At 38.3% G+C, this 27,673-nt stretch overlaps 1 protein-coding gene across 6 annotated transcripts in view; it reads right to left on the minus strand.

Moving 5' to 3' along the window:
• CPEB2 (cytoplasmic polyadenylation element binding protein 2) overlaps positions 1-27,673 on the minus strand; it is an 82,402-nt gene that overhangs the window by 46,608 nt on the left and 8,121 nt on the right. For all 6 annotated transcript variants that reach the window (XM_026648040.2, XM_026648037.2, XM_026648041.2 and 3 more), the window contains exons 3-4: positions 17,228-17,318; positions 9,587-9,637 (exon numbers count right to left, since the gene is read on the minus strand). In XM_026648040.2, coding sequence (XP_026503825.1) covers positions 9,587-9,637; positions 17,228-17,318 — 142 coding nt within the window. The remainder of the gene's footprint in view (positions 1-9,586; positions 9,638-17,227; positions 17,319-27,673) is intronic.

Consider the following 27,673-nt stretch of genomic DNA (forward strand, 5'->3'; position numbering starts at 1 on the left):
CATATGAAGACTGTCCAGATTTGGCTTGTAAGCTTGAGCCAACCAATGCTGCTTTGGCCTTACCCTGAGGCATGCAAACAGAATAACATAAGTAATCATTGTCATAAGACCCATCAGACCCAACAAGAAAATCATTGCCTGGAATCAATGACAAATCTCTAAAATAGACTGCACACTATCTTCAGAAGTCTTTCCTCTTGGAGGAAAGCTCTTCACTACTGCATTATAGACCATATAAAAACAGATTTCCTGAGATGAGCATAGATTTTACTTTCTTATATTCAGAAATAATCTAAAATCCGTAAAAAGGAGGTAGTACCCTAGCAGAGGATGTAACCTAGCAGATCTTTGCAGGAAGATGACTTCAACAGCCAGTTTTCTAAATAGGATTAAACAAATACCCTATCTTCTGAGATGCACTGCTAATACAGAAAAGCTCTGAGCGCTCAAATGGCAGGATCTTGTACTGACAATGTCTTTGTGCCATCATCAGTTGGAAGTATTTCCGATGATTTGGCTGAATTGAAACATCTTTTAAATAGGGAGTTGTGAACGAGTCAATAATTGAAGGTGAGGCAATTATGGAGGCTAGGGTTAGCACTCCAAAATGAAACTTCTCAACAAACCTTTTCCATTTCCTTAAATCTAAAATTGGATATAAACCCTCATCTTTTTTCTAGATCAGGAAATATCTACTAAAACCTCTGACCCCATAGATACTTGGGTACTTTGTTCACAGCACCTTTCAGAAGCAATTTCTGCACTTTTGACAGAAGAATAACCTCGTAACCCTGAAAAGGGAAGGATAGGGGAACTGAAAGGAGGTAACTGTTCTAACTGTATTGCATAGCCCTTTACTATTATTTCTAGGACCCACTTGTCCAATGTAATAAGCCTCCAGTTGTTGATAAAATGGATTAGTCTGTCCCCAAACAAAGGGAGAGAAGGACCCTTGATCCTCATGTTAAATCTGAGGCCATTTAGCCAGTGAAGATGAAACAGAGAGCAGATTGCTTCAATTTAGGCCTAGATCTGAATTATTTCTTTTTATGTTGAGACTGAAAAGATGATGTAGTCTGCTGATGTAGGTAACATTTCTGAGATGAAAAATAAGTTGAAGACTGAGGATAAATCTGTCTCTAGTAATGAAAAGGAGGAGGTAGGAGTCTCTTTCTAGGAATAGGATATAAATAAAGTGAACAACAGACCTGGGTCTCTTAAAATGGACAAATTACTAGAAAAGTTATTACCAAAAGCACCATCACCCTCAAAGGGGAGATGCTTATCTTTATATTTAGTATCCAGTCCATGCATGCTTTCTCAAGGTAACAGCAGATGCCAAAGCTCTGAATGAAGAGGCAGGAACATCAAAAGAAACCCTGAGAGCATGTTTTGCCTCATTTTGTTCCTCTGCTGATATTTCACTGGCCAGTCTCTTCTGCACAAACAAAGCCATTTTTTCCCACAAGTGAAACCAGTAATGGGCCATCACTGCCTGCTAATTAGCCACCCTAATCCCTAGAGAAGAAAGAAAAAACCCTCTCTCTATAACCTGGAGTCAAATGGGCATGACCAGGCCTAAATCTATTACTGGCTGCTGCAACCATGAGAGAATTTGATGTGGAGTGAGTATGTAAATACTAAAACCCCGCATGTGGTATCTGATAACGTTTATCTGCTTTTTAGAGATTGGGCTATCCCTGCTTGTTAACCTAACAGCTTTAGCAGGTTATAAGAGACCATCCAATTTGGTAAAGAAATTCTATTCTTGGAAGGAACACCAAAAAAATGTCAAATACTGGATGTAACGCCTCTTACACAACAATTGAAAGGAAGTTCAAAGTCAATACAATACGATCCATTAATTCATGGATTTGTAAACCATCCTTAGAAGGAGACAATGCAGAATCAATGCCCATATGCTCATCAGGCAATAAATTCTGTATCCACCTGATCCTGCTCAAAAAGAGGAACTAACTACTCATCCTCTTCCTCAGAAAAAGTTTTAAGGGCCACCAATCTGAGTTGCAGATGCATCTGGTCAAATTGGATCCAAAGATTCCTCAGCAGCTGGATCCTTGTCAATAAGAATGTCACTACTTCATCAATAAGGTGGATGATTCAAGAACTCTCATGAGGTAGCGCAATAAGGTCACTGAGACCAGGAAGGCCAGTCTCTCCTATAGATGGGATCTGGGAACATACCTATAGGATTAGAAGACACAAATTGTCCAAAAGATTGAGGAAAGCTAGAAGTAGGCAGCATATATCTGGATGGTTCAGATCTTTTTAACTCCTTCTCCATCCTCTTCTAACTGTGGATCCAACTTTAGTTCCACTATAAATTTTACCAGAGAGAGAAATGGCACTGGAGGATGCAGAGACATAAAAAGTGAGAAAGATTTGCCTGGAGATCCTGTAGGAGTCTTAGGAGGAGGCAAAGATGGATCTGGAGAAAGGCTCATAATACCTTCCTCTCTACCCCTCCTTTCAGGTGAAGGAGATTTAGATATCAGAACCAATGAAGTCTCTCTTTTCTCTTCTCCCCCACCTCAGATCTGATGAACACTCAGATGCTGAACAGTAACACTCATCTGCCACCACAGCAATAGCTATCTTTTGGATCTGGTATCAGCACCAGAGTAGGAGTGGGCAATGATGCCACTCTTACAGGCTTAGGCATCACTGGATCTGAAGAGAGACTCCACTCCATTACCCTGGAACGTGAAGCCAATTGCAGAACTGACTTTGGTCTCAGAGTAGGAACCGCAGAAGACAAATCCATATCGGATGGATCCAATAAATCTGACCCATGGGATCTGGCACAGCCAACAGAGGCTGTCTTCTCCCTCGTCTTTTTCCGAACCAACATAGTTGGAATCGAGGCTTAATCATAAGTTCCTTCATTGTCAATTGACCTAACTGTGCCTTCAAACACCTTACCAGCTTTAACAGGAGGCTCTGATAAAACAGAGACAGAAGCCTGAACCAGCAAAGACATAGATCACGGAATTCTTTATGCACCTTAACCTTACTAGATGAGGCGGTCAGAGCTGAAACAAGCCTAAGTCTTCAAATCAGACAATCTCCTAGAGCCCAGAGGCTTGGCAGCTCCTTTAGTCTGGAACACTTGCAGTCTATTTTGCCTCGCCTCATGCACTTTAGCTGTAAGAGTCTGACAAACAGAAGGAGAACAACCTTCACCGAGGCACTTAGGGAATGTCTACACTGCATTTAAAAATTTGCTGCTGACCCATGCTCATGGGGCTCAGGCTAAGGGACTGTTTAACTGTTGTGTACGTTTGGTCTCAGGCTGGAGCCTTGACTCTAGGACCCTGTGAGGTGGAAGGGTCCCACAGTTCAGGCTGCAGCCCCAGCTCAAACATCTACACTGCAATTAAGCAACCCCTTAGCCTGAGCTGACACAGGCCAGCTGCAGGTTTTTATTTGCAATTTAGACATATCCTTAAGGTAATCAAGGCGGTCATTTGGTGCTGGAAAGATGGCTGAGCAGGATAAGTGTCTATTAAATCCTGAATTTTTCTTCTTCGGTTTCACTGTCACATGGACACAAACAACTGTACTAAACTAACCATAACTACAAACCCTAATTAAACTAACATTTCAAGTTATCAACAATTATCTAAAACACTAGTATAAGAGGAAAAACCCCCTCAGATCTCAAGGCCAGAGTAGTTCACTTCCATCTGGCACAAGTAGTTGGAAGGAACTGATGTGGTAGAGGGTGCAGCATCCCCTTAAATAGTCTTGCCCTTGGCATGTTCAAAGATGCTGAGAGGAGGGATAGGAGTGGGCCCATGTGCACTGTAACTGGCACTGCCTGGAGCAAGTTATAAATAAATAAATAAATAAATAAAATTTAGGGTTAGTTCTACCATTGTGCTGATTGCTGCAGCCTATTACCCATAACAGGGAATATGTAGAGCCACACAAAGAACCTAGAATACCTGACAAGAGTGCCCTTCTATTAAGGCAATCAAAATCAGTTAAAAAGCAATCTATGAAATCAGGCTTTTAAATGATTTTTTAATAAGAGCAATAAAACTTACATATATTTGAGGCTTTTAAAGAATTATAGCTATTATGCGGACTGCTAACTTCCAAACTGCATTGGGGAACCAATTCCAATTCCATTGGAATTAACAGCAAAATTGCATTGATTTAATCGACAACAAGATCAGTCTCCAGATGTAGATGCTCTCTCTTTATGACAAGATTACTTTGTTTGAGTAAGCCAAAAGTATAAAGGTCTATTCTCCCAAGATCACTGATTGAAGCAAAGAATCCACAAAATATACCATTGCATAACCTAATGTCTTGTATGGTAAAAGAGCTAGCATAGTGGGAAGAGAGAAGCCTCAAAATTCTAAAGAGGATAGCAGGTTGAAAGTTGAATCAAAAATATGAATCTCCTACATTGGATTATATTGAAACATTTGACAGTTGCTCATAAAGTAGTAGCAGCAGTAGTAGTAGTAGAAGAGATTTCCCTTACACCCACTCAGTTTCATTTAAATCAATGGACATCTGCACGGAGCAGCTTCCAGAATTGGGATATCTAGTGTGCAAGTTTCTGGTCCGTCCACTGCTATTTTTAAGCCACTGGAACGAATCACTGTTTAAAAAGTGAAGACCTGAAATGAACAGAGGGCCATAGCATCCACAGACAGCCACTTAGTTACAACAGTAACAACTATAACCACAAAGCTAAATCCTTGCTGGAGTAAGTTTCTTAACATCAAGGACATCTATATGTAATCTAGTTTCCAGCCAAAATTTGGGGATATAGGGTCTGTACTGCCACGTGGTAAATTTTATTTCAACAGTAAACAGCTGTTTTTCATCCATTAGGGTTTGTAGTCATCTCTAAAAGGGCAGCACATTACCCAAAGAGCCCGATTCTCCAGACTTGCCCTATGTGTAATACTCAACTTTTTCTGGTGTAACCGTACCAAATCAGAATACTCCACTCACTTAAAATACTACATTGGAGAATTTTGATTTTGCAGCATTTTATACCCCATTTTGCACAGGTACTAATGACTACACAAAGTGCAAGACAATGGAAAAAAAATAAATCATGCCCAAGGCCTCTAATCTTGATACAAAGTCTTCTTACTATGATTGTGTTTTCACCAGCAAAGCTTTGACTCATAATTCTCCAATGGCATCAACACACGCTATGTCTACACTTAGCAGCAGCATGTAAAATATATACATGGCACGCCCCCTTAGCACAGTTATAAAAAGCATTGCCTCACAGTTTATGTTGTTTAACAAGTAAAGACATGCCAGAACATTAGGGTATATACCCTACACAGCTATCTACATGTCCAAGCAGTTCCCCCACCTCTACAATGCTATTTTTAGCAGTGTAGAGTCCTGCTGCCTCTCCGCTGTTGGAAACTTTCCCCATCACAGAGAAAGGCTCTGGCAGCAGGGAGGCAGTGGGGAAAGGCTCCAGAAATGGGGAGCTGCTGGAGCCTTTCCGTGCCACAGTAAAAAGGCTCCAGTAGCAGCAAAAGGTTCTGGCGGAGGGGAAGTAGCAGGGAAAGACTACGGAAGCTCCCTGCCACCAGATCCTTTCCCTGCTCCAATGAAAAACTCCAGCAGCAGGGATAGTTGATGCTGGAGACTTTGCCTGCTGCCTCCCCCCTGCCAGAGCCTTTCACTGCCTGCTTTTCATTTCTGTGTGTGGCTACACATACCCTACACATGTCTGTCAGTGTAGACAAGGCCACAGTAGCAAAAATAGCTGTACCAAGTCTACACTGCAACTTCCACTGTTATCAGTTCTGATGCAGCTGCACTAATGGAGAATTACAGGTCTACATTTTTTTTTAGTGTCCACCAGACCGGTGTGTAAAAATTCTGATTTATTATTGCACTTACATGATCCTCTAGCTCTGCCTCTTTCTGTAGACATAAAAAGCAATGTAACCAAAGTTCATAACATTACAGAAGCATGCCTGCATTGAGAAGCAGATGTTCATGAAGTTTTGACATATGAACATGAACTCTCTAACTTCAGCATGGCTCAGGGAGAGTCAGACCTGTACTCAAAGAAGGAACAGTTACTTACCTTATAGTAATAGTTGTTCTTTGATATGTCCTGTACATGTGGATTCAACTTACAATGTGCTGTCACCCTCCACCCCCCATGCGAGTTCAGAAGTTTTATCAGAGGTGTCTACTGGGGTCGTGCATGCATTCATCATGTCCTTGCACTCCAACAGCTTGCTTGGAGGGCATAAAGGGCCGAATGAGCTTGCCCACTGTTCAGTGGTTCCTTCGCTGCCCAGAGTCCCATGAATAGTCTCCGAGCTGCAGGGATGGAGGACTTGTCATGGGATCCAAATGCAGAACACCTCAAAGAACAAATAGCTACTATAAGATAAGTAACCATTTCTCTTGCTTTGAGTTCCTGTGCATGTGAATCTCACTTATGACGTTTAGTAGCAGTCTGATGTTCCAGGTGGTAGGAGCTAGGTGGTTATTTGGAAAAGACTGAAGACCTTCTCTTCCAACCCGAGTATTAGCTCTAGATGCTGACACCAGAGTATAATTGTTGGTAAATGTAGGCAATGAGGACCATGTAGCTGGTCTACAAATTTCAACTATTGGAACACTACTGAAGCACACTGCTGAGGTAGCTTGGGATCTAGTAGAATGAGAAGTCACTGGAACTGGATGTTGTAGCTTATTAACAAGGTATGAAATCTTGATACAGTCCACAATTCATTTACATAATTTTTGAGGGGGGACTGGTCTAACCTTTGATAAATTGCCATACATGATAAAAAGTCTAGGAAATCTCCAGAACAGTCTCAATCTATTAAAATAATAGAAGAGACCCCCCTCTGTTATCCAAGGTATGTAACTTTCCCTCATCAAGGGATGGTTAAGGCTTTGGAAAAAATACAGTAAGTGTATATATTGACTAATGTGAAAGTCACAAACAACTTTTGGGATAAATTTAGGATGAGGCCTCATAGTTACTCTATCTGCATAAAAAAAAAAACATATGGGGATTTGACATGAGTGCTTGGATCTCACTTACTCTGCACCCAGAAGTAACTGCCACCAAAAAATTCACCCTTAATGATGGAGGAAGCAAGATGAAAGGGAATCAAATGGAGGTCCCATTAGTGAAGAAAGGGCTAAGCTCAAGTTTCACAAAAGTGGTATCTCTCCTACTGGTGGAAACATCTGCAATAGCCCCTTTAGAATCTTTGTGATGGTTCAATGGGAAAAAACTGAGGAACCGTGTACAGGAGGATGAAAGGTCATAATTGCAGCCCAGTGAATTTTAAATTGAGCTAAATTCCAGGCCTGATTACTGTTTTTAAAGCAGTAGAGTCTAGAATGAATAGAATAGGATCAACGTGATCAAGTTGCCTCACCTTCACCCAGAAGGAAAAATGCTTCCACTTAGCTGTGTATGTTTTCCTGGTTGAAGATTTTCTACATTCCATGAGGATCTCCTGGACCTTGGCAGAACTCCCCCTATTTGTTGATGATAACCAGACAGTCTCCAGGCTATCAGATGAAGAGATGTTTGGTCCAGATGGAATACGTGCCCAGAATCTTGAGAGATGTCTATCAGGAGTGGGAGAGTTATGAACCAGTGACTGGAGAGATGCAGTAGTTCTGGATACCAGAACTGGTGAGGCCATGATGGACCCACTAGGATCATTTGAGCCCTATCTTGTCTCACTTTCCTTAGTATCCTGGGGATTAACAGGAACAGGAGAAATAAAAGACTAGGTGATCTGACCATGCAATATGAAACGTGCCTGCTGAAACATCCTGTCTGGCCCTCTCAACAACACAACAGAGGGCACTCTCTGTAATTTCTGGTTGTAAAGAGATCTATTTGCAGAAATCTCTATGTCCTGAATACTCTGCTAGTACTGCAAAGAACATTCGTTGGGGGATGAATTCTTTTTGCTTAGCTGATCTGTCAGGGGGTTCAATTCCCCTGGAAGATGTCAGAGCTATATGGTGAAGAATGCACCATTCCAACAGTGAAACAACCTCTTGATACAGGTCATCTGATTTTGCTGCCACTTGCTTGTTTAAGTAATACATTGCTATAGAGCTGTCCATCAGGATGTGTACTGCTTGGTGCTTTAAAAGAGGTAGAAACGATTTGCAAGCCTGGTGAATCACCCTCAATTCTAGGATGTTTACGTGAGCTGACAAATCTCCAGATGTCCATAGACCACGAACATGGAATTGGTTTAGATGTGCACTCCAGTCCTTTCTACATGTGTCAACAATTAACTGTCTTCATAGGCATTATCTGAGTGAAAGACAATCCTCAGCAAACATTATTTGGATCTAACTACCAGCGAAGAGACAACAGGATCATCCACGGGATTGTTACTTGTTGATTCATATCCTGGATGTTTGGACTGAAGAGGTCTCAGTCTGGAGAAAGGTGTCATATGAGTACATGAGGCCACTCAAGATGGCAGGCCCTAATGAAATTCATTCTAGGTTACTTAAACTGAAGCAATATCAGAACAGGTAGCAATTATCTTCAAGAACTCATGGAGGAATTCAGTGTCAAACTGGGCGGGCATATCTAATGGAGTCCCACAAGGGTCAGTCTGGGTCCAGTATTATTCAATATTTTCATTATTGACTTGGATAATGGAATGGAGAGTATACTTATAAATTGCAGATGACATCAAGCTGGGAGGGGTTGCAAGCACTTTGAAGAACAGGATTTGAATTTAAAGTGACCTTTACAAATTACAGAATTGGTCTGAAATCCACAATGAAATACAATAATGACAAGTACAAAGTGTTTCACTTAGGAAGGAAAAATTAAATGCACAACAACAAAATGGAGAATAACTGGCTGGGTGGTAGTTCTGCTGAAGAGGAACTGGGGGTTATTGTAGATCACAAATTGCATATGGAGGACACTAAGCTGTTCTGACTTTCTGCTGAGGAGCAGTTAGAAGGAATTGTGGGGTAGGTGATGTTGCTCTGCCCTTTATGCCCTCATGGATGTGTGTGTGTGGGGGGGAGGTGCAGGTTGCATACAGATCCCCTTCCGGACACTAGTGATAAAACTTCTGAACTCCTGGATGCTGCAGGAAAACAAGCACACCGTAAGTGGGAGCTATATGCCCAGGAACTTGAAGAAAGCTAGTTCCAAATCCCCTCTCGTACACAAAAGTGTTACTTCAGACAAACACAGCCTTGTTGCATAATTCACCACAAAAATATACCATGTCAGAAAATCCATACTTTCTATTTTTTTAATTCTTGCTTTCTATAAATACTAGATTTTTCTGGTGAACAGAATATTGTCTTCCTTGGGAACAGAAAATAAGAAAACATTTTCATGTGAGAATTTCAAATGTAAAGTAAGCTAGATCTAATTAAAAGCTGTTGTAAGATTAACTTTTACCATTTAATGCTGAAAGATGGTGACAGTCCCTGGAAGATTGTCACTGTCTCTGGATACAGGTAACTCAGTAAAAGAATACAATATTCCATTTTTACATTAACATTTCAGATTTAAGCTAAGCTAGAAATAATTGCTTACCATTTAACATCAGAAGATTGTCAGTCCCTGGATGTGGATAACTCAAGCGACCTTAAAAAAAAAAAAGTACTGTGATTTTAGCTATTACGCTTAAAAAAAAAAAGAAAAATCACTGCCTACAGTTTAAATATATACTGTATTTTCATTCTGCCTAGGGGACATAAAGAGCTAATATTTAACTCCAAGCACATTAGCAACAATACCCTTGACCCAAGTTAAAGTTGACAAGAACAAACTTCTTAACCTTAATTCTCTGGTCATGAGATCTGCAGTGTGCTTTTGGGATCAGCTCCAATAGGATAAAGCCACTTTTTGTTTCATGCAACCCAGAAATAGTGTTGGCTGCTCTAGTATTCTCTTTCATACTCATTGTGAAAACTTGTTCACATGCACATTGTTTAGCAGAGTCTAATTTTTGCAGTTTGGAATTTCTCCATTGAACCAATGTATCAAAAATCCTGTTATGAGTTCAGATTAAAACATTTAACTTGCTTTTAACTGATTTATAATTGCATCTTGTTGTACTTCATATAATTGCTGCATATATTGTTCTTCCCACTAAGTTAGTTTGACAAAACCAAAACAAAACAAGAATGTTTCAATTATTTAATTTTTTTTAAAAGCCTTTAGAATGCTAACATTCTTTAAAGTTTCTTGGAGATTCCTGCTAGCTAGTTTATGGATTAAAAATGTAAAATTATAAAAGACAAAAATGTGTTAAAGTAACAATTATAGGAAATCCTCATATACTCACACCAGGATTTTAAAATATTTATTGCAGCAAACAGGGTCTTGTCAGTTAAATTTGATGTTTAAAGTGTAAAAATGTCTCCTCATTCCAATCTCCTTTTTATTAAAAAAGGAGAAGTTTTCTGTTCACAGGAAGCTGCAAACATGACAGTACTGCAAACTGACCTACACAGAAACTTACAATAGCTGCTCTGTTTAACTGCAATATGCCTTAAAGCACAAGTAAAAAAAATCCCAACATATCCATACATTTTATTGATATTAAAACACCCTTGCTTTACTATAATCTGAAATCATATAATATTTTTAATTTGAACATTCAATATTATTATACTGTAACCAGATGATTGCTGAGACAATGAAGGATCCAATCCTGCAGCCTTGTGTATGTGGAACTCACGCTGATTTCAGTGGGAGTTGTGCATACAAGGACTCAATTATTATTAAAGGATTTTGTACATACTTGTACCTTTAAAGCATGCATGCACACATACACAAACCAGTAGCCACCCTCACTTTCAAGCTGCCTAACACTTCCCATTATAAGAAAAATTCAGACTTTTTTCCTTTGGAAAACTAAAGCCTCTATGGTTTGCTGCAGGACCTTGAAATTTGGCAGGGGGATACTCCTGATGCCCAAGATGATATCTTTTTGTGTCCCAGAAAAGCTTTTTGCTGAAATCTGTTCAAATAGAATTTGGTTTTGGCCTTTTTCTTTAAGAAAAAGAAAACAAACGTGAAAATTACATACCAAAAAACTACAAAAAAGAATGTTGATTATAAAGTCAAGTACTCAAAAATGAGAAAATGCCAGAATTAAGGCTTCCTTGTTTATGTGCATTATGATACAGTTTTAATTACATTACTACATATTGCTTTTTCCACAAGTTCCCCTCCTCATTCAGTGTACAGAATGCATGGTGCTTAAGTGAATGAATCAGGATTCCATAGGATCCCTGACTCATTTACGTTAGAAGTTGAAGGTGTGTGGTGAATAAGGCAGATGACCGCAGAAAGAAAAAGGATAGTCTTGTGGTTAAGGCCGTTGATTAACACCCCCCAGAGCTCTGTTCTATCCCTAGCTTTGACAGACTTCCTACATAATCATGAGCAAGGCACTTAAACTAAAAAAATTTCCAGATGCACTTTATGTTCCTCATTTTCTGGGCTCCAAATCTGAGACAACTGAAGTCCACTTTTCAGTTGTGTTGAGCATTCACAACAATCGAAGTCAGTGGGAGCTGTGGTTGGTCAGCCCCTCTGGCAGTAAGGCAGTATGTTCTGGAAAAGTGAGCACAGAACTGAATGTGAGGCAGTCCAAAATTCTAATTTTGGCTCTGATACTGATTCACTGTGTGAAATTGGGCAAGTCACTTGGCCTTTTTGTCTCAGTTCTCCAGTGCTAGTCTATAAGAGGGGGATAATGCTCATCCATGCTCAGCCACAGGGTTGTTGTGAGGACTGATTAATTAATATCTGTACAGTACTTTGAGAACATCAAGTGCTATAACAAAATCACGTCCCTGGATATATCAAGTTGGGTACTCCAAATTAGTGGCGATTTGCAAATTTACTCTTAATGTTCCTGTGCCTCAGTTATCCCTTTGTATAACAGGAATAATATTTTCCTTGAGATAGAACAGAGAGAGAATTTAAGACACTACGTTGCTAAGCCCCATAGACAGGCTTATGAAGAAATGAGGAACTTTGTTTTTTGTGTAGGGTTGGGATGGTGTTTGTTTGAAGGAGGATAAAAAGAAATATAGAACAGTTATCTTATTCACCAAGCCCCATTCGTCTTGTGCATTGGTTGCACAGGCCACCTTAATTTGGGCATTTCCTACCTTCGGAGTGCTTGACTTTGCAACCCTAAGAACATTTTTAACATAATATATATGCAAAATGCTATTATTATAGTTTGATTTTGCAAGTTTCTGTGTGTGGGCAAACCTCAGCACTCGCAGGGAATGCAACTGGTTTAATGGGATTATGTGTGAATGTACAGTTTTTCCCGCATGAAGTCAGTCGCAAGATCAGGGTTTTTTTTAAACCGTTCTCCAATTTCTTTTCAATTTTTTTGAAAGTGGATGTTAATAAAATACAATTATGTTCTTATTAAATGCATATTTGAGTGGTTAAGCACACTAAAAAGTCAAGGAAAGTTTAAAGAGACACTGTCAATCTGAAATCAGTCAATTAAAAAAAGCTAAGAGAAGATTCAGGTACTACATTTTCCCATTTCTCTTTATCAACTTTTGTTGTTTTTACAACCATATTTTCCTATTTTCAAAAGTTTCTCTTTACCTTGATGATACATGAAAGACCCACATAAACAGAGGTAGGGAAACTGTGAACCCAACCTCACACAAAGTGCTGTCAAATATATAAAGTAAAAAAGTATTTTTTTCAAGTCTCTTTCAGTGATAATAAGTAAAAAAAATTCAGGTAAAAGTGCAATTTTAAAGTTGATTTCTCCTTAAGATTACTCAGCAACATAACTTGGTGGTGTGTTGTGTATCTTGTGTATTTTATGAAGTATAAAAATGTGCAACACAACACTGTTAATGTTACGAGAGCAACATTAACTTTTAGTAGAGATATTAATATTTGAACTTGCAACCTTACTGTTGCACTAATGCTAATTTTTTTTTTGCAGTTCATTGCCTAAGTTCTATTTCGCTTATGGTGGAAAAAAATTATCTGTAAACAGTTACAAATCTGCTGTCTACCCCCACCCCCCCAACCTCCTCCAGTGAGCATGGTCCATCTGGTGGCTTTCAAAAGCAAGCTCTTCAGGTGTGTTGAGACTAAGTAAGATGCTAGGAATGGAAACTACAAATAAGAAATGCAGATACAGAGAAGCTTTCAATTATATCAAACTCTTTTTTCCATAGGTAAACCTATATTGTAATTTTCCTTTCCTCACTATCTCCTAGTGTCTATTATAATAATCTACTATTCTTGTAATATTCCTAACAATTTCCCCAAGTTTGTTTTCCCCTTATAGAGAAGCACAGAGAAAATGTGTAATGCCTGTTTACACCTTACAAAATGGGTGTAAAATATTACCACTTATGTAAATGAGTGGCTACTTCTGATTTGGTAATATTTTACATCTATTTTGCACAGGTGTAAGTGGCTACAGGAAAGCAAGTAGTGGTGAATCAGGCTTCAAGACTAATATTGCTTCCTTTCAATACAGAACACGTTAAACACACAATAGGGGAGGGGGAAAGACTCCAGCTTATCCACACAGGAGACACAATTCAGGCTCGTCAACAAAAATAAAAAGAATCTCCAAAGCGACACCATAAGCCACTAGCTTCTCAGTTCTAATGCACTTCCACGAGAAGCATAGTTACGTCTCCAATTGCCTGTTAACATGACCTAGTCTAGCATAAGTACACTGAATTGCTTGCTGTTGCACTACCTATAAATCAAGTCTTCTCTGTGTGTTTTTGGCATGAGCAAGAAGCAGTTTGGAAAAAACAAAACAAAACACAAAAGACCATTTCTAAAAGAAGCAGCCTGGGGACCAATGTTCAGGTACTTCAGCTTGGCTTTTCTCTGATGTTCTCTAGTGCTCCTCAAAACAACTTGAGTCAGATGTTAATAGAAGAATCAGTAAGGAATAGCTTTATAATTTTGGTATATGACCTCACTGTCTTCAGCTCCGATTCTACTGATCTTAAAAGTTAAGTCTCTAACTTAAATGCTATTTACTAATATTTTGATCTGAAATGCCTGGTGGGAAAGCAATATGGATAAAAGATCAATCCAGATGTTAAATGTTACAATCTTATTTTTCTATAGCATTAAGACCATTATAAAAATTTACAAAGTTTAACATCCAGTTTTCAAAGACTTATTTAGATTTACATAAGAATTACATCTTACTTTGATCAGAGACTTTATACTGATTAAACTTAGAGTAAATAAAGTTAGAACTGCATATTTATAAACATATGCTAGTTCTTAGAACATGTCTGAATTTATCTTACAGTAGAAAGTAATTAGATAAAATCCATAGTTCTGTAAATTAATGAGAGCAAAAACAGTGAAATCCCCATTTTCTAACAAATGGATTTTCAAATATAAAATGTAAAGACAAATGCTGTAAACTAGTACATACAAGGTCTGTTCTGCATTCCAATAATCCAAGACAAGATGCTTAGTCATACTCCAGACACTGTAAGCAGCTAAATCTGAAACACGTGCTTAAAATTCCAAGGACTTTCATTTTACCACTGCAGTACTACATAAAAGATGCATTGTTTTGTTTAAATTTACAATTGAAAAAACTTGCTATAAAAACATTTTTGTTATAACAAACCATACTATTTACCAAGAGATTTTATTAAGTAGGCACATTCTACAAATAAACATGCCAGGTTTGTCAGTTAACTTTAGAAATATTGTGATGGGCAAGACACTCGAAGAGAATTTGGCTACCGAGACACTGTTGTAGGGTCTGAACTAACAAAAACTAAGGTTTTGTAGCTTCTTTTGTCCTGCACCTTAAAAAAGGAATATTGAAGTTGCCAAAATCAAAGGAATGACACGTGGAGACTGCAAAAAGTAAAGGGGGTGGAAGATAGGTTTTAAGCTATTCTCGTGGATGTCACTTTTTCTCCCATTTACTCTTAAGGAATAGAATTGAAGAATGCTTTATGTTAATCAATAATTTATCCTTTCACTTTGAACAAGTAATATATTTCCCAAAGAGAAGCAATATCTTGCTCAAAATATTTACTTCAAACAGATGTACTCAACTACTCAATTTAAATTCAGTTGGTGAGTGTGGATTATTCTCTGCCTCTCAAATAAAAGCTTTTCCTTTTAATCCACCTTTATATTTGACTTTCAGAATGCATGCTCAGACATTAATCAGTTTTAGTACACTTACGAACATCAGCAGCCATATTATGAAAATGCCATTATATGTATGGCAATGTGTAGGCCAAAACTTTAGGATCAGAGATTTAAAGACCTACATCTATATTTAGGCCTCTACTGACCTAATTTTTAGAAGCACAGAATGTCTACACCTCCTATTGAATTCATCATGTTTTCAGAAGTTCCTAAATTAGAAGTGTTAATTTTAAGCACACTGGTTTTAAAATTTTATCTTTAGTCTTAGTGAAGATGCAATACGCCACAATCAGTGTAGCACAGTATCATGACAGTGTAGATGTGGGGCAAACTGAGGGTTAAGTTATAGTGTAGCAGCACATCCAAAGTGCACATCCCCAGATGGAGTTTGAATAATCAAGTTATTCTGATTGAAATTACAATAATTTTTTTCAAATGTAGACTAGACTTCTAGGTAGGTTTTGAAAACTTCCAACAAAACAGGTAGCTAAGATGTAACATGATTTATTGAGAAACAGAGGATTTGTCACCTAAGAAGGAGAAGTGTGGCAATTTGTGGTTGCCTAAAGATAGGCAATGTCTAAGGTCTTTTGGGCAGGGACTATCTCTTAATATGTGTTTGTAAGGTACCTCGCACAATGTGAGCCTTATCAAAATTGAGGCCTCTGTGTTAATGTAAGATAAATAATAATTAGGAATTTCTGGAGGTAGAAAATGAGTGGATGAGCACAGACTACCATACATGAATAGTAATTACTTCTAACCAGACCTAGTTTTGAACCTAATTTCTTTGAATAAGAAAAGGCACTTTTCTTGTAGTGAGTACTAAATGCATAGCAAATTTGAAGTCTTTAAACACGCCTAAATTGGAGGAGAAATAGTTTAAACATAGCACAAAAAAAGAAATAACATTTCATTTGCACAACTCAGATGGCTTGGGTTGATTCAAAACTTATTTTTAAAGTCCTTTGGACTTAGATTAAGACTGTTAAAATTCTTTTGTACTGAATTTTTAAGTCATTACATAGTGAAAACAGGAATTAAAATTGAAGTCCACAAACTAACTATAAGGTCACTGCTGTGGCCCTATGATTTCAATGAAGCATGTCGGAGGAGAGGAAACAACTTTCCAAAAGTTCAGAAATGAACTAGCTGCACTTTTAACCTCAAAGAAACAGGTTACTTGTACAAACAGGTTACTCTCTCCTGTTTTGGAAAAAAAAGTTTACAGGACAGAATTGAGTTATTTGTGTTAAAACACAAATGTAGTTAAGCTATAATTTCACTACAGTTCCAATACTTTTCTATTACCAATGGTATGCAACTAGAGTTCTTATTTCTTACAAGTCTGAGGAATTTTAACTTCAAATTAAGAATAATTTATGTATGCACTAGTACCAGTAGCCAAGAATGTGTCTTCACATTTCACTCAATCAATTTGGAATTATCCTCAAAAAGAGTGGACAAAAAATGTCTAAACATACCAAGAGAGACAAGATGAACGAGATAAAGGTGTTAACTTCCCACTTCACCTTGAATAGTCTCTTGCAACATGTATCAACTCCTTATCTATTCTACCTTGTATTCTGTGATACTCTAAGTACCTTTCCCGGACCTGAAGAAGAGCTCTTAGTAAGCTTGAAAGCTTGTCTCTCTCTCCAACAGAAGTTGGTCCAATAAAAGATATTACCCTCATCCATCTTGTCTTACTAATATTTTGGGACCAACACGGATATATGAACACTGTAAATGTTTGAAGGCAGAAATATGTTACAGCTGAAGAGTGACTTTTCGAGTCAGCTGGGTTCTTGAAGTAAACTATTTATAGTTTTACTAGAAATAAAGGACACCAATATTGTAAATTGACCATAAATATATTTTGCATATAAATATAGATTATAATATATATTTGAAATGATGCTTTCTATGGGTTGAAGAAGCAATTCAGCTACCAATTCAAAATGAATCTAAATTAACAAAGAATGGGTGACATTATCTTTAGTTAGCATAGTAACATACCTTTAAGCGGATCGTGCTCTGCTCTCATGATGTCAATAAGAGAGTTTTCCAATGAGTGCATATTCAGACTGTCATACATTCTATTTCGATCCTAAAAGGGAACAAAATTTCTTAGTACTGGAGTACAAAAATTGTACTTTTTAAACATGGAAACTTGACAGGAAGACTGAGACTACTTTGAGGTAGTGCACTCATAATGTGGTGATGGATAGCAGTGTAAAAGCCAAAAGGTGGTGAAAATGGACTATTGCTTGTTAGTTTGAATATAACTTTCCTGAAAGTAGCTTTTATGGCAGCCAAATATAAAACCAGAGATACACTTTGAATCTGGAAAAGATATAGTTCAACATCTTTTCCTTCACGTCAAGTTATATACACATTATACAGACATACATACATACAAACACATTTAAAGAATATTATCAAGTCTGCAAAATCAAACACTCAAAACGTAAGAAATGCCACAATTAAGACTGTACAGCCTCAGCTCAAGGCCCTTTTGTGTATGCATAATGATAAACATTTAATTACATGACCACATAATTTTTTTTTAACAGACCCCCTGCCTCATTCAGTGCACAGGATGGACCTGCTCTGAGGAGAATCAGGTGTATATAGTGAAGACTAGTCTGTAGGAGCCTATCACAGAGTTCACCACTTACTTCTGGCTCATCTTTCTCTCTCAATACTCGACTGCTCCCTTCCTGGTCTCTCAAAATGGACGGGTAATTTTGTTAGGGACTCCTGCTTCCACAAACTTCTCCATGAGTTTCACAGCTGTCTCTAAGGTGACGGGCTGGTGTCTCTGCACCCAAATCCTCAGCAAGACACTGCCTCTTTGTAGCTTGGCCCTCTGGCCAGGCAACAGTAAATTTTTGCTTTCTAGGATTTCAACGTCGGTCTGACCCACCTACCACTCCGGGTTCCAGCTCAGAGACCCTATCACTAGCAACCATGGCATATGAAATCCCAGACTCTGTTGCTGTTTTCCTGGTCTCCTTCTTACTTTTCCTTATCTTCTGGCCTACCCTTAGGTTACCACTGGAGCATTCCCATCTCCCTGTGGCTATTTCACCCCCCGCCCCTCTCGGGTTCTTGCCAGAGTCTATAATCCAAATCAGGATCCCAGGGCTTACTCTCCTCCTAGACCTCCTTCCTCCTTGTCTCTTGCCAACTCCCCTCTTCTCTGGGGAAAGACTGCAGAGTTCCTTCTTATAGCCCTCTCTTATCACCATCTTCTTCTCTTTATGACTGCCCCAGCAACTCTGCCACTTGGGTTTCATCAGCCATTAGGCTTTACCAGCCCTAACTCTCCTCCAGGTGCAGCCTGTCACAGGGTTAATTGGCCCTTTTTACTTAGTCGAGCCTTGTGTGGAGTAGACACCCCAACACAAACTCTGAATTCAATTTGCTGCAAAAGTTGGAAGGTGTATATTGAACGAGGCAGAGGATTATAAAGAAGGATGGTGCCATAGTTAGAGGTTGAATGCTGCCCTGAGAATTGGCTTTCCTCTCTGCCTCTGCCACAGAGTTCCTATATTATGTTGGGCAAGTCACTTAAAGCAAACATTTCACAGGTGGCCGTTAACTATGCGCTCCTCCTTTTTGGGTATGTGACTCACGACTCTGTGGTCTCATTTGGAGAAGTGTTAAATGCTCATAGCTGCAACTGAAGTCTGGGGAGTTGTGCTTTGAATATATGAAGTTCTTTATTATGCTAAGTAGACTGAAAAAAAATCAGATTCTAGGTGTCTCAAATTGAGCAAAGTTAGTGTATAATTTTTACCTTAATCTCTGTGCTTCAGTTCCCCATTTGTAAAATGGGGCTAAGAATACCCCCTCATATCACCGGGGGGGAGGGGCAACAAAATTAATTCATTGATATTTGTGAACCAGATACCATAGTGATGAGCACCATAGAAAACCCCCTGAGGAAATTAATAACTCCGTTTTTGGAGTAGGGTTTGAATAGCGTGCAGTAAATAAGGCATGGGTCCACTCATTGAACAATGTAGAAAAGGAGAATACTGAATAGCTGCTCACTAAGTGAGCACGATTTGTTTTGTGCACTGAATGAGACAAGAAAAAAAAGTTTAATAATTTCATTAAAGACTATTGTTATTGCAAATGTACAAAAGGAACAGGTTAAGATTGCACAGGCAATAAGCTTGTCCTACAGAAGCAACAAACTGTGCACCCTCTAGCTTTACAACTTTTAGCATATTAGAGCTGGTTGGAAATTTTCCCCACCAATGTTTTTCAACAAAAATGTAGGTTCTCGGGGGGCGGGAATCAATTTTCCACAGGAAAACTATAGGAACTGTATTGTCAGTGATAGTGAAATAAGTTAGAAAAAAGTCTTTAACATACAACTTCTGATTTACTGGCTAGGAAGCTACAGATAGAATACTATACTTAAAACATATCTGAAAATACCAGTAAGATTTTGAAATTCGTAACCAGTAGTACGGACTATGCAACTAGTTGCCGTTATTCAAGTATTTGTGGCTCATGTGGCAATTAAAACATCTATGTAACAAAGTTCTAGTTCAAGTGTCTTACAGTTTAGATTCTTTTGGTTAGAATATTGCCACATGACTATAGAGGTGAGAGAAGGAATAAAGTTCTTCCTGTTAAAGGGCAGATTGTGACACTAGCTCTTTTTGGGGTGGTGACAATATACAGGGGTCATAGTCCTGCCCTTATATCACTCCATTTTGGGTACTTACCCAAAGCATGTCATGCCCCCGCAAGGAAGTTTAAAAAGTGTGGGAGGAAGGAAGAAAGGACCGTTGTACCACCGTGTCCACTATGCCCCTGAGCAAGACCAGCCACAAAGTGGTCTTAAAATGTTTATCATTCATTTTTAAAACATCTGAAAACAAAAAGCACCTAATCACTGCACAAAAAAAACATACAACACTAGCTAGGACACCAAAATAAATAGCTAGATATCTAATCTGGCCAAATCCTAACCTACTACAAAGTAATAAAGCCTATAAAATACACAAACCTTCAGCCTTGCCTTGAAAGATGCCACCAATGAGCTTTGGCAGACATCTAGGGAGTAAGCATTCAAAATTGACAGGCCGCTCCTAGCCATACACTCAACTATACAGTGTAATCAGCTAGTCCAAACTTGACTATCTCAAGGAAAATAGAAATTTCTTTGGGTACAGGGCCCAATTTTAAGTCTTTGTTCAAGTAAGTTTTATCAGCGTAAAAGTTTGAAACATACTCCCTAAATAGGCAGCCAATACAGCTTTACAGAGCGCAGGTATCAAGTGTAGGCCTTTGCTTTCTAAGGCAGCACCAAAAAGTGTTGCTATAATAAGAAGTCTGTGTGTATGTGTGTAAGTCACCACATCAAGCTCGATGTCCAGAAGGAAAGGTTACAACTAGTTCTTTGAAAGGGGATTGTTCTGACCACTAACATGTTCAGCTTAGTCAAGTGACTCATGTTACAAATCTTCTTGTATCCATTCATCAATTTGCTGAAGTAGTGACAATGCAGACTGAATCAGTAATATGGAGAGAATATCTTGCAAGTATAATACTTTGTGTTAGCCTGATGTTTTTGTAAAAAACTTTGTCAAAGGTGACTTTGAGACTAACAGACTGATCAACCACAGAGAATAAAATAGAGTAAACAATACTATGCTTGTAGAGATGACAGAATACGTTAGTTTGAACGTTAATACACTATTGAGATGTCTCAAGCAGCTGATAATTATACAAGAAATAGATAAGTTCTGGAAAAATGCACCATGAAACCAACAATACACCTGCATCAATGATGTTTTCATCCTCTTGACAGAAGACCTAAGCTCTCTCATAGATTTCTATCAATCACCGCCCTTCCATCAAACTCTCCAAAACACTGCCACACTAGTGTCAATTTCTTGGACAGCACAATTAGCTTAAACAATGGAACCCTACTAACAACCATATCAAGAACCCACCAATCACCCCAGACATACCCAAATCTCTTATCTCTCAGACATGCACTCAGATATCTCAGAATTTGCTCTGAAGAGAAAGTCCACGATACACACCTAAACACACTTAAAGCCATCTTCACTAAACCAGGACACTCCACCAGAGAAGTAGATTCCATCATGGAATGGGCCACACAAATACCCTGGAAAAGCCTACTTCAACACAGAAAAAAACCCACTGACAGCACACCCCCTAATTGTCACTACCACCTCACACTGGAACCCATACAGGGGATCAAACAATTACAATCCATATTTGATGGGAATTACATCCTGAAATAAATCTTTCCCAAACACCCTTTACTGGCCTTCAAACCACCCTTCAACCTCACCAAGGTCATCATCAGATACAAGCTTCCCACAGACCACAACACCAACTCCAAGTGGCACCCGACCCTGCCAGAACAACAGATGAAAAATCGGCAAACATATCTCCACTGCTAAAACGATCAATACTCTGGCACAACACACCTTCCAAGATTCATGGGTCCTACATATGCTTATCACAACTTGTGGTATACCTTATCAAGTGCATTAAATGTCCCAACAACTATGTGGGGTGAAACCAGACAATCACTACATTCTCAAATGAAGTCACACAGGAAAATAATAAAAGACAAAAACGCCATATCACCCTCAGGAGAACCCTTTTCACAAAGCAATCACTCTATAGCTGATCTTTCAATACTCCTCCTCCAAGGAAACTTGCACAACACCTTCAAAAGATGATCCTGGGAACATACATTCATAACTGCTAGGCACCAAAAACCACTGACTCAATGTGGACACTGGTTTTATGGCTCATTACAACAATCTGTAACACCCCCACCCTCCTGCTACCTTTAATTGCCCACTTCTAACCCTTGATGCATAGCAATCTATCACTCAGTTGACCACTTCATTTCACGTGACCACCTACTGTGTGTTACCCCTTATGAGTCACAGTCTGTCCTGATTTGTAGTTAGCTCAGACACTCTGCTTCCTTCCCCAGACCTGAAGAAGATCTCTCAAAAGCTTGTACCTTCCACCAACATAAGTTGGGCCAATAAAAGATAATTACATAAACTACTTTGGGTCGCCAAGAATTTTTCACAAGCGTTGTAATGAGTTTCTTGTATTACAAAAAATAGCACAGTGAATTTGTTGCCAGATTCTCTTATTAGCTTTTCATTGTTTTGAATATAGAAGTGCTTGAATCCTGCTTGATCTAATCTTCTAGTGCTTCAATAGCTTCTCAGTTTCAAAATACAACATAATGAACTGAAATTGAAAGTTTACACCAAACAAACAGTCTCAAAGGTACCCTCAATTCCCCTACAAGCTATAACTGGGTTCATTTTAAGGCTCTTACAATAAGGAAAATATTTTAGAGAAAACTTGATCTGTCAGCTGACTTTTCAGAAGCTATGTTTACAAGTTCTTTACACAGTAGAAGCATCAAGTATTCTAACCATCAGATGCAATATGTCACTAGAAGTCCTGTCAGTCAACTTAGCACAAAGTAGTACACTAACAGAATACATTTTCAGGGGTTAAATTTTTCAATAGATCTAAAACTAGGGGGACGGGACTTTACATTTTCTCTAAGGCACCAATCTCACCACTAACTGAAAAAGCACATACAAATTAGCCACTTCATTTTTACCTATCCCCTGGATTTCATGCATTTATTGATTCCACCAAACTCAACCCTATTTCTAATAATCTCTCTTTCACACTTTGTTTACCACTTAGTTTCCTCCAACCTTTCTCATTTAAAAAGAACGTATCAGGTGTGGTCTTCCTGGATGAGGAGATCTGAATGTTACTACTTCTAGACTGGAGTTAACAAGGCCCTTTCTTCAGTCACCCAGATAATACTGCTAGCATAATGTGCAATCTTACTTTGGAGGCAGTGTGCTGCTTCTCATATCACCAATGGTCAAGGAAGTGAAGGACCATATTTGATTCCCAACTAAGGGTATGTCTATACTTACGCGGTAGTTCGACGGCTGGCAATCGATCTTCCGGGTTCGATTTATCGCGTCTGGTCTGGACGCGATAAATCGATCCCGGAAGTGCTCGCCGTCGATTGCGGTACGCCAGCTTGGCGAGAGGAGTACCGCAGAGTCGACGGGGGAGCCTGCCTGCCACGTGTGGACCGCGTCTGAACCGCGGTAAGTTCGAACTAAGGTATGTCGACTTCAGCTACGTTATTCACGTAGCTGAAGTTGCGTACCTTAGTTCGAATTGGGGTGTTAGTGTAGACCAGGCCTAATACACGTCTTCAAAACAAGGCCCTCTATTCCTTTCAATTTCTGATATGTTCCACTAGCACCAGCAAAACTGATAAGAATTGACTCTAGGAAAATACTATGTACACCATCACATTTGCAATTTTGTTCTAGAATTCTCCAGATCATTTAAAAAAATGTGTGGAAAAGAAGTGGAGTTCTCATGGTACCATATGCAATTTAAATACTCTTTTTTCCAGAGCCATTGTTCTCAGTAGAATGTATTTAAGACTTCTAAATAAATCCACACACAAGTTATGCAAATACTATCTTGGCTTTGCACTTATCGGAGTAATTAATTACTTAGAGAAGTTCAATACACACTGCAGGCACATCTCACAATGCTCTTTAGATGTCACTATTAGGCACAATGCAATTAGTCTAGGAAACCATGGAAAAAAATCTAAACTATCATAAGCAGCCTTTGCTAATCTTTGGCCAAGGTTCTCAAAAATGAATGATTAAAGTTAGGCTCCCATTTAATTTTAGGAAGATGTTCTAAAATCTTGGCCTTTAAAAGCATTTCAGATGAGTTAAAAATACACTAAAAAACACAATTCCTTTCCGAAAACCTTATTCAAACAAATCTTGATGTTCTGAGGACGCCTACCATGATCTGCTTCATAATAAAGCAAACATAAGATCATTTTCTTTTTCATTATATTAAGAGTAAGATCTTTTGGTGAAGAGCAAGATTTTATAGTGAATTCAACTCTTGCTACACCAAAAACATTAATTTAAATGATTATTTTAAGCTAACCTTGTCCCATCTGTTTCACCCTCTTCCTAATCAACCTTAAACTCAAAAAGATCTTAGTTTCTATACACAAAATAATTAGTGACTTTCAATAAACTGTATGTATGTTTCTATTACATTTTGTTAAAGCTTGGAGACAATGGGTGAGTACCAATAAAGTGAAATGTCCAACTTACAAACAGTACATTTTTAGGAAGGTATTTCTATACATGTACATTGGTAGAGGACTCCCCATCATAATCATATTGGTTAAGCATATATTATAAAAACATCAAATGTATATCCTAACTAGAAAAATAAAAATAATTGAAAGCTTGAAGACATTAAGTATCCATAACATAGTCATAAGCATCCTGCTGAGACAATAAACTTGTCAGTACATACTGAGAAACTGCAAATGTAAAGCCTATCGCTCATTACAGTTTAGCTCTATGGAAACTGGACGGAAGGCTTACAGAAAGTAGAAACAAGAAATTACCTCAGTAAGGAAAGTAGGTTACCACTACCCACACCACATAAAGTAGCTAACAAATAGAACATTTAGCAGATATCTAGGGGCAGTCATCCTGAAAACACCAAACATGTTTTCAAGTTAAGATCACATTATTGCATATATAATATTTACAGAAAAGGTCCAATAACAAAATGACAGTTCTGTTACCCAGCTATACAAGTCATTTTTGCTGAAATATTTATCTATGCAGACATATAGCATTCACTACATCCACCCCGAAGTGGTCCAGGTTAAGAAAAGACATTGACACACTGGAAGCAATCCAGACAGACTACAAAGATGATTAAAGGCTTGGCAGGATTGACCCATGAGGAAAGCCTAAAAACCTGTGTGTGCATAGCATGGTCAAAACAACTAAAAGGACAACAGACTGGACATTTGGAGGGTGTCAGCATGAAGGGGGAAGTTGTTCAGGAGTTTAAAAAAATAACTAAGAATAGTTGTTTGAAACTGAGAAAAACAAAATTTAGACTAAACATCATCAGGAAAAGTTTTCTAACAATCACCTACAAAATAGTCTTTCAAATGCGGCAGTAAAATCTAGTTATTTAAACCTGGAAAAGCTCACAATCTCAGAGAACAATTATGGTTTGGCAATGAGATGGGTTGGACAATATAAAATTTCTTTCATTGCTAACTCTTAGGTAACTAGAATCATAAAGTATACAGTATTGCTCCATTAGCCTGGTTGACAAACATTTTGCTGAGCAACAAGAGATAGCCCTTACATAAGTTCTTGCATATGTTAATAAAACAAAGGATTTGGTTTAAATATATTCTTCCAATATTTTATAACCTGTGTAAGTTAAACAACACAGGTAAGAATGTTTAGTTCAGCAAAAGCTTGTTAATACATTTGTGGCTTTAAGCCTAGCAGACTTGGTCCATCGATTTTATTCAGTATTCTGAACATCTATATGCAAGTTTAAAATTTAAACATTGTCCATTCAAAGGTCTTGATCCTGAAATTGACAGCTTGTAGGTGGACTGCTGCTGCACCAAGCAGAGCTGCACTGAAGGGTTCTGCTTACAGGGCAGTATCCATCTGCAAAAAACTGGGGCCTAAATCTACTAGGCCCAGATAACTGGTCTAAAGCGCAGTACAATCTGAATGAAGGCAACTTTTCTCCAAAAAATAAATTGCCTAAAGCTGGTCTCCTAAATCCATGTTTTAAACACCTAAATAAGCTATCTGAATTCTAAAAGTGCTGAAATACACCTCTACCCCGATATAACACAACCCAATATAACACGAATTAGGATATAACACGGTAAAGCAGCGCTCCAGTGGGGCAGGACTGTGCGCTCCGGCGGATCAAAGCAAGTTCGATATAAAGCAGTTTCACCTATAACGCGGTAAGATTTTTTGGCTCCCGAGGACAGCGTTATATTGGGGTAGAAGTGTATAAAAGTCTGTGGGAGAGTTTATGAGGGCTGCTAGGTGCTCAGCACTTTTGAAAATCAGGCCATTTAACTAGGTGAAAGTCTTGGTTAATGTTTTAAACTTGTTAAGTCAAGTCTTTAACAATTAGACTGTAGCCTAAATATATTAACATGGATTTTGTTATCAAATATTATCAATTACAAATATTGAAAAACTGATATCTTGAGAATCCAAAATTAAGTTAACCCTCTTTGACTTGAGCAAACTCTGATAAACTATTCTTTCTCTGTCTCTAGAGTATTAAAAAACATTTTAACTTAACTTCTGGTGTGAAGTACAACTCAAACTTATCTGAAAACACCCGAAACTGTGCTTTATTTCACTGAATATTTGAAATTTTAGTATCTGAATTAAAAAAAAATAAAGAGGGACAACCAAGGCAACCAGAAGAAATATCTGCAGTTATATAGGTTATATCTTACGGTCCAGAATCCCAAATTACAGCAATAGGTTTCAGCAGTGAACAACAAAGCTCAGTCTCAAGGACAACTGATACTGTATGCACAGTCCAAACAAACAGGAAGGACAAATCAAGGTGAAAGACACCCAGACATGCAATGTATTTCCTGAACTCAAAGATACAGGAACAGAATTCAGATTCATTTTGGCAGAATGAAGTTTTACTTACATTTGTTCTTTCCAAGAGCAAATACTATTGACCTTTTAAGAAGTACTACACTCGTTTAAAAAAATGTTTGTACAAAGGTTTATTACAAGATTAGAAATAAAATAATGTATTATCGATATTCAGATAAAAAATTATAAACATGAAGGCCTTGTTTACATTTAAGTTTCTCTGTTTTAACTATACCAGTATACAATACTTAAAGCTACAAAACCCCCAATGTAGATGAGTTTTACTGGCATAGATTATTCTGGTTTGTCAAAATAAAATAAACTATGGTGGTATAATGTGCCTTATACCAGTATAACTGTGTCTAGACTAGGGCTTTTACCAGCATAATTCTGCCAGTGTAAGAACAAAAAATTACAACCCTTAGAACCATAGTTATGGCAGTAAAACTTAAGGCCTGGTCTACACTTAAATATTAGATCAACCTAGCAACACTGCTCAGGGCCGTGGAAGATTTCACACCCTGCACGACAGTTGGGTCGATCTACCATAGATGCAGTTAGGCTGATGGAAGAATTCTTCCATTGACCTAGCTACTGCCTCTTAGAGAGGTATATTACCTATATCAACAGAAAACCCCCTTTCCATCAATCCACCCCACAGCGGCACAACTGTTGTGCTGCCATAGTGCAAAGCAGGCCAAAAGGTGGGATTTTCAAACGCACTCAATGATGGCCTAACTTTACCACTGGAGTGTTACCTCTAAGGTTAGTGAGAGTAGTTAGGCCAAAATTGAGCACTTTTCAAAATCCCATCTTAGCAATGCAATTCACTATTAGTGAATTCAACTTCACTGCAGTCAATGAAGTTCTATCCAGTTTGTGA

Source organism: Terrapene carolina, unplaced genomic scaffold, assembly GCF_002925995.2.
Source record: "Terrapene carolina triunguis isolate 2854851 unplaced genomic scaffold, T_m_triunguis-2.0 Scaffold66, whole genome shotgun sequence".
Taxonomy (NCBI): domain Eukaryota; kingdom Metazoa; phylum Chordata; order Testudines; family Emydidae; genus Terrapene; species Terrapene triunguis.